The following is an 8,550-nucleotide window of genomic DNA, read 5'->3' as shown; positions in this document are numbered from 1 at the left end:
TTTAAAATATATAAAAGCAAACCAATTATTTAAAATAAACAGGTAACGTGATTAAATGGATAAGGCAAAACAGTTTAACAATAATATTACGTTATATAAAAATAATAATAGTGTAAAACAACCCACGAGAGCCAAGAGACAACATGTAGGATAAGCCCCTAACCCCCCCCCCTTCTCTCAACGTGCCAAATCCCAAGACACTATTGGAATAAATATAATGTAATAAAACAATATCGTTCCCTAATAGAAATCTAATAATGTCTCCACATAATTCCATATTGAGAACATAGCTAACGCTGAGCTATCAACACAAGGAAAGACAACAAAAAGAATATTTGGCATATAACAAAAAAATACAACTGGATATATATATTTAAGACTTCCTAAAGGAAAATATAAAAGAAATTGAAACATTTGCGAATAAAGCACATTTTATGCGAGTCCTTGCTTAGGCATATCTTTAAAATTTTTGTTTGTTCGTTTGCTTACTTAGGATGAAGTAGGTTTTGCCATCGACTTCTTAATAGCTTCAGCATAAGTCCTGTGTTGGTAGGTCAGTGTAGATTCAAGCAAGTCCCAAAGCGATGTCTTGGGGTTCCAACCTAATGCGACGTTATTACTTTAAATCAGATGCTCCAACATTTGAAATTAAAGATAGTGAGAATATAAGCAAGGAAGCAAGAGAATACCAAGTTGTTTATTTATTATGGTCATGTCTGGAATTCTCTTGTCACTATCATCGTATCCCTCGCCATAAAATTCCTTGGAGCTGACGTCAATTGTTGGAGTCTCCAGTGCAGATTCTCCACTAACCTTGGTATAGACCTGAAGAATCCGATAGCATATACAGTTACAAATCGTGTATGATGATCAATCACCATAAACATATTAATGAAGATATGAATTAAATAAACTATATAGCATCAATCATGTCCTTCACCTTAGTCATCATTTCAGCAAGTTGCCTAACTGTAACTTCATTGTTTGGGTTACCCACATTGAAAATGTGACCATTGGCCCTGCCCGGGTTTTCCTGTAAAGAAGATACCACTTAGTTTAGTTACTTTCTGTAGTTGAGCCGATATGGGGATGAGGAAAAGGGATAGAGTAGAGTTAATACAGACAATCATCAACAGAACAGCTTCAATAGCATCCTTTATGTAAACAAAAGTTCTCTGAGATTGGCCACCATCAACAAGCTTAAGTGGCTCACGGCGAAGGAGATTCTGCACCCCCACCCCCCCCCCAAAAAAAAAAAAAACCATTAGAGCTAAGATTATCATAACATCAAAAAGAGATTCCAGATGGCCCCTAGGATATTCTCTACAACTGTGAAACAAGTTCGACATACATTACTAAAGCACGCTAGAACTCTTGGAACTCCCTCACTTGGACCATCAATGCCGGGAATGAAGTCCATCCTTGGTCCAATCCAGTTAAAAGGCCTCACAATGGTGAACTCGAGGCCATTCTCTGCTCCCTCAGCTGGGATAAATAAGAAGAGAAGTCAGTAAATCCTGTTCAAAGCATCTCAACAGGGCCAGATCATTAAAAATGATGCTAACCATAAATGAGCCTCTCAATCAACTGCTTCGCACATGCATACGACCACCTCTGCTTCTCAATAGAGCCAAAAATGCAGGGTGAGACATCTTCCTTAAGAACATAGTAGGCAGGATCCTATAACATGAATTGCAGACAGTGTCAAAGATTCTAAACTTCATAAACAAAGAACACAATAGTGTCAACTCAAAATACAAAAGGGAAAAGGACCAAGAACACAAAGAAACAAAATGAGAAACATTATCAAACCAATTTCAGCATCTCTGTGAATTAAGAGAAGCATAAAATCTGTGCACAAAGGAATACAGCTTGCTTAAGAACAAAATTCAAATAGTAAACAACCTAGTTTTAACATTTCCCACATGAAGCAACTGGATAAACAAAAGAGCTTATACAACGCATGCATATATACTACAATTACAACTAAAACCGATGCAAGATATCTTCCTAGAGCTAAAGTTGTACAGTAAACACGACTAACAAAAAAAAAATGAAAACACAATTTATATTCAACAAAAATTAGTAGCCTAAAACAAGCATATCAACAATTGGAATGGGATAAATAATTCGCAAGGCTTGAGGCTCTTCTAGCCTATTATTCAGCATTTAACAGGTCCACCAGCAAGGATAGACAACTTTCTAAAAACTTCAAATGAAATCTAATTTTATAAAAACCGCATATCTTGCTATGAACCACTCATTTTACTACTACAATAAATTGTTATTACATCAACAACATAACCTCGCCCTCACCCTTCCGACTCCAAGCCTTTGTGATGTTTGTTGACTATATGAGAAAAAACTTCCAGAAAATATTAAAAGCTCAAATATACGTATACCACCAACAGATCACTATACCATACATGTCACCCGGTTAAAAAACAAATTATAGATGTAGCTTCTTCCTTTTGAAAATACTCAATATAAGTGATGAAGAAAAGAGACAGCGAAAGGTTACCTGACGGAGAGGAGAATCTTTAGGCAGAAAGCTTTGGATGGTTTTACCATACACTTCACAAGTCGAGAAATGAATGAGACGCTTGTTGTTCTCTGAACAGTATTTCACCTACCAAACCATAAACCCACATAAAAAGACAACATTAAGTTCAACTTCGATCTCGAAAACATCAGCAACTATCAAATCCCTCCTCACTCGTATCAATATATTAAAAAAAACCGTTATAAAAAGAGACGCTTATCAAATCTCTCGGCTCATCAACAACAAGCAACTAAAATGGAAAAAAGAAGAAGAAGAAGAAGAAGCAGAAAGAATAAAACCGTCATAAAAGAACTGCTTACCACAGGAAGTGCATCAATAAAATTGCTGTAAATCGTATCGAGCGGGCGTGTATTATAATCTGCCGGAGTACAGATCGCCGCAAGATTTATCGTCTGTATTGTCGCAAAAACAATAACAACTAAATTAGTCAACATAAATCAAGTAAAAAAGTTCTTTTAATATAAAAAAAACTAACAAATCAGGTAAAAATAAAAACTAAATCCTGGAGAACACAATGAGATAAATTAGCTCAACAAAAAAAATTAAAGTTACACAGAATTTAACCAGATCTAAGAAATTAAATCCAAAGAAAACACTAAAGAAACAAAACCAAAAAAAAACAAGAAAGCATTTTAGACAGAAATAAAGAGAAAAAAAAATCCTTGATCTCCAGCAATTGTTTTTGAGAAAGTAAGAAAATAGCAAGAAATGGAAGAAATTACGAGATCTGTCATCTTGATGAGGCCTTCAAGCCTAGAATCGTGCTTGATGTTAAGTCGGTGAAACTGGATACGGCCAGCCCAAGGGAGAGAGTCAGGCTCGAGGAGGTGCTTAATCTTGTCATTGTAAACGTCCAAGGCGAGAACCTTGTGCGGCGTTTCCGACATTAATTTCTCGCAGAGGTGAGAGCCAATGAAGCCTCCCGCTCCAATCATGCATATCGTAATTGGCTTTATTGGTCTCCCGTCCAGATCCATTCTCGAAGCTGCCATTTCAAACGACACCGGTGTTTTCCTTCTTCCGACGCCGGTGGTGAAAAAAGTAATTATTAGCAGAAAGAAAAAAATAGAAAGAGAGAGAGAAATTTGAAGATGGAGAGGAGAGGGGAGAAATGGCCAGGCCTCTTGTATATATGGGGAATGGAGGGAAATGTGAAGCAGAGAAAGACCCCTTTACAGTGCTACATTAAATGAGGGACCGTATTAAAGCCTACTCTCGCGAGTATAGCCACTGCATGTACTCGATTGAGAAGGGAGCATGTGGGAAATTTCATAAATTATATTAGTTACTTAGTAAAAAGTTTTGGGAATCTTTTAGGTTAATTTCATCAAACATCCCCAAACTATCACCTATGTTTTGAATTTGTCTATAAACTTTAAAATATTATAATTGAGCTCTCAAAGTATTAGTATCACATTAATCACATTTTTTGTTAACTTAGGTTGTTTTGATAAGCCATTCAAAATAAATTTTTATTTCATTGAAAATAAAATTTTTCAACAGTTACTACTTCTTTTATTATTATTTGTGTTTGATAACCTTATTAGCTTTTTACTTAACATAAAATTTTCAACAAAAAATATTAGATATAATTAGTAAATAGCTACTTATCACTTAATATGAAAAATATTAAATTCGTTTTATTTTTCAAATCTTATTTTCAAAATAAGTTATTTCTTCATTTTATTAAAAATAATAATATTCAAATTTTATCTTTTAACTTTTATTTTAATTTTTTTAAAAAAAATCTAAATTTATTATTATCAAACAAAACAATTATATCTCGTACTTATTATATATATATATCAAATGGTTTTATAATATAAATCCGTTGCTTATAAAATTTAGTACTAAAAATTAAGTAATTATTTTTTTCAATTTATCAAATACACCATTAACTATTAATTTAAGTGCTAATACTAATTCGAATCTAACATGGAATATATTTAAAATGTAAATCAAATTGTAAATTCGAGTATATTTAATGCATCAACAACTTAAATCCACCTTGTCAAAAAATTGTCCATAAAGTTTAGGAATTTTTTTTTTTAATATGTCCAATCCAGATTGTTCATATAGTGAGCATACGCCTAATCCATGTGTTTATTTATGCTCTAGACTTAAGCAAGCATTTTAATGCCCAAGGTCCTAAGCTAATGATTAGGCTGACAAAAGAAATTTATTGATATAGTGCTAATATTATAATGGCTCATTTATGTTTTGAAATTTAAGAAATTTTATTATACGTATGTACACGTGGAACTATATATTTGCATGTATGAATGTAACTTTTAATAATAATGAATCATATGATTTGAAATTAATATTAGTAACACTATATGTACGAAATTAGAATTAAAAAATAGTTTAAATTGTGATTAAGAAGAATTTAAATATGTAAATGCATTAGATTAATAATTTTAAATACACTTCAATTGTTTCTCATAATATTATCATTTTTCTTAAATTGATATCAAGTTGACTTGTGACACCAACTCAATTACATACATAAATAATAGTATATACATAGAAACAATGTGAATGAAATAATTTGTGTAATACCATTGAAATGTATAAAAGTATCAAAATAAAACTTTGATCGAACTGGTGAAGAAAAGTTTTTGTAGATGCTAGTGGCATGAGTTTAAATCTCAGCATTTGTAAATTTTTATTGATTTTTTAAAATAAAATTAAAAAAATACTCTCATAATAATGTAATTTATTTAAAATATGTAAGATTATTTTAATAACTTCCTTGATTGAGTTGGTGTTAAGTTGACTCGTAACACCAACTCGATCACAAACTTAAATAATAGTATAGATATATCACTTTCTGTTTGAAAATAAAAAAACAGACATATATATTTTAAAATAATATTAAAAGGGAAATTTATTATAGTGCCTGATTGGATAACATAAAGTAATTGGATGAAATTTTTCTAGTAATTACACTTTCTTGTAATTACAAAGAATTCTCAACATGTGTTTGGTTGACAAAGTGTAATTACATTGTAATTCTCTATGTTATGTTTGGTAGTACAAATTGTAATTATACAGTTACATAATTGAAAATATTAATTGCTAAAAAAACATTAGTACAATATTTTTTTAAACGAGTAACAAAAATTAAAATCAAATCATCATATGTAATATATTAGTCCAAGAAAATAGTTGATAATATGATTACCAATAAAATAATATGAAAAATAAACATCATATGCAATTTTATCTAATTGCTCTAATATTCCATATTTGTTAGGTTATTCACTTTCTAACATTTAACATAAACTTCTTATTGTCATCCCCTTCTCCCATGTACTCTTCAATGTATGAATCACCTCAATTCCACCTACGAATGAAGTTATGAAGTATGCAATATGTTAATACAATCCATCCTCTCTCTTTTTTATGCTATACTGAGACTGAAATGATGTTAATATGGAAAATATTTTTTAACAAATGTCTTTACAACCACGTTTCGAAGCTTTAAATAATCTCAAATTAAAAATTTTGTGAACCGTTTCTAGTGTTTGTGTTTGATTTCATTCTCTCAAATAGTATTTGTACCCACGATATGGTGTAAGAAAATCATTTGTATTCGAATAACTAGTATCTACTGCATAATGTTTGGGTTCACCATGCAAATAGTCTATAACTAGGTTATAAAAAATACATAAACTTAATTTAGAAAAAGACTTATGCTAGGTTATAACCCATTTTTTATAATTCATAAATAATGTAGCATCCCAACCGTTCAGCTGATCAACCAAAATTGCTTCAATCATACAAATTTTTTTATTGAGACATTAACCAGTTTATTAATGGTGATTAACAATAATAACTTTGTTAAATTGTATGAATCAACCTACGTTGGAATAAATATAATGTTGTTCAAAGTCAGTTACAAGAATTTCTAATCCTGAGGCTTAGTCTACAAGTTGCCCCCATTAAATGCATGTTACGTATGGGAAGAACAAGCTCACACAGGCTTGACAAATTATGGCTTATTCCCTAACCAGCATCTTATAAAGCCCGTTTTACCTGAAAAGTATAAGAAGAATCTAAGTTAAAATTAACTTAGTGAGTTTTTACTATAACACACTCAATCATGATTAAAATTAACTTAGTGAGTTTTTAATATAACACACCCAATCATGATATTATTATGTGATATGACTTCAATGGCCTGGTCACATGTTTGACATCCCTTGCACGAGGGTAAATCACATATCTTCTAGGTGCATACTTGTCACCATTCGCTTTGGCACAACTTGAAAATTGGCTCATTTTACACCATGACTCGGTTCTTCCCTTTCATCATTCGTGCACTAATGTATCTTGTGGGATGAGTCTACTTATGCAATATGTATTGATTTCATACATGCGAGTTCGTAGATATGGATTCATACATGCAAGTTAATAGATGTGGAATTGTGCATGCAAACTCATTCTTGGAGGACTTAGATTCGTGGAATTATACCTTGACGAACTTAGAATTGAGAATCCGTACTCATCAGTTAGTTCCTGTAGATTCTTGCTTGAAAGATAGTCCATGCAAACTCTTGCTTGAAAGGTAGTCTATGCGAACTCTTGCTTAAAAGTTAGTCCATGCAGAGTCTTGCTCCATATGGACTCTTGCTTGAAAGTTGGTCCATGTGGACTCTTTCTTGAAAGTTGGTCCATGCAGACTCTTGCTTGAAATATAGTCCCTGCGGACTCTTGCTTGAATGATAGTCCATGCACTACTATTGCTTGAAAGATAGTCCATATGGACTATCATAAAATGGAACATGAGGATAAGTCTAGTGGGTTGTCATAGCTTGAGTATGCCCATGGCCATGGGACTTGCATACATACATTAGGCTTAGCGCTTTAGACTCTGCAAAGTCTCATACATGAGAAAAACCCTCGTAAGGTCATCACGTACATGTGCGTCTAAATCCTCATACAGTCCATCTGAACCTATACAAAGCCAAATAATATGTGGTAGAATGTGCACAACATGACATCTTCTTATTCATTCATCCATCATTACATCCATTTGTACTCCACATATCATTTATTTTAATCAAAATAACATATATCAAGCATTCAGCAATATATCCTAAATAGTAATTTACCCAGAAACTACTTATCAATACAACAAACTTATGCTTATAACAGGGCATGCATTTGAACACCAATTAAGCATGCATCAATAGAAAACTTATCAAAACCATAGATATGGAAGATAACTGGCAAACAAATTAGATACTATCATACATTGAAACTTGAGCTTACAACAACATGCACCTTATCTTGTAACATACATTCACAATTTTGGTAACTTTACCACGACAAGGTATCACTTCCTTATAAGCATAACGCATAACCAGAACGACACACTAAAAAGATATATAAAACAAACACTAAAGATTTAAGTTCAAGAACTCACCGGCAAAACACCTTAAGGACTCATCACCTACTAGCTTGACATTCCTTTTGTCATTTGGTCATTCTCTGTCTTCCCTGACTAAACAGTAGCAATCATATAGGACCAATCATGAGACATTTACGAGTAAGGCAATCGAATTCTAACAACATCTAAAGTAAATTTTTTTACTTAACATGCTTCTTTCCTTACAATCCACAACCAACATTTAGTCGGATGCCGTAGTCTATTTCTTTCTTTCAAAATCACAAGACATAGAAAAGTATAGGAACGTTACCAGTTCACAAATTTCGCATTTGATTTAACTACTTTGCTATGAATACATATATTTTTTCCAACATGCAACTTGATCCCTTCATTCATCTGTCTCTTGTTCCAAAAACATCCAGAGAGAATATGATAATTAAAAAGAAGTTATGAGAAGGAAATCAAAAATGTGTTCACACTGTTTCTTTCCTTCATTAAATAGTCATTCTCTTCTTGATCGTTTAACCCTTTCCATGTAAGCACTATCTCGAGATTAAAATAAAATATTGAAAACAATCCATTATTTCTC

The 8,550-nt window shown here is 32.2% G+C and overlaps 1 protein-coding gene across 1 annotated transcript; it reads right to left on the bottom strand.

The window, feature by feature from the left end:
- Window positions 1-203: 203 nt before the first annotated feature.
- Window positions 204-3,734, bottom strand: LOC107953303 (UDP-D-apiose/UDP-D-xylose synthase 2). Its single transcript, XM_041117711.1, has 9 exons — window positions 3,286-3,734; window positions 2,863-2,955; window positions 2,522-2,629; window positions 1,566-1,680; window positions 1,352-1,485; window positions 1,125-1,226; window positions 941-1,033; window positions 690-825; window positions 204-602 (listed from the first exon to the last, which is right to left on the bottom strand). The coding sequence occupies exons 1-9, from the start codon at window positions 3,553-3,555 to the stop codon at window positions 490-492; spliced, it is 1,164 nt and encodes a 387-aa protein (XP_040973645.1). The 5' UTR covers window positions 3,556-3,734; the 3' UTR covers window positions 204-489.
- Window positions 3,735-8,550: the final 4,816 nt, after the last annotated feature.

Source organism: Gossypium hirsutum, chromosome A07 (assembly GCF_007990345.1).
Source record: "Gossypium hirsutum isolate 1008001.06 chromosome A07, Gossypium_hirsutum_v2.1, whole genome shotgun sequence".
Lineage (NCBI taxonomy): Eukaryota > Viridiplantae > Streptophyta > Magnoliopsida > Malvales > Malvaceae > Gossypium > Gossypium hirsutum.
This window is presented reverse-complemented; position numbering and strand designations above follow the sequence as displayed.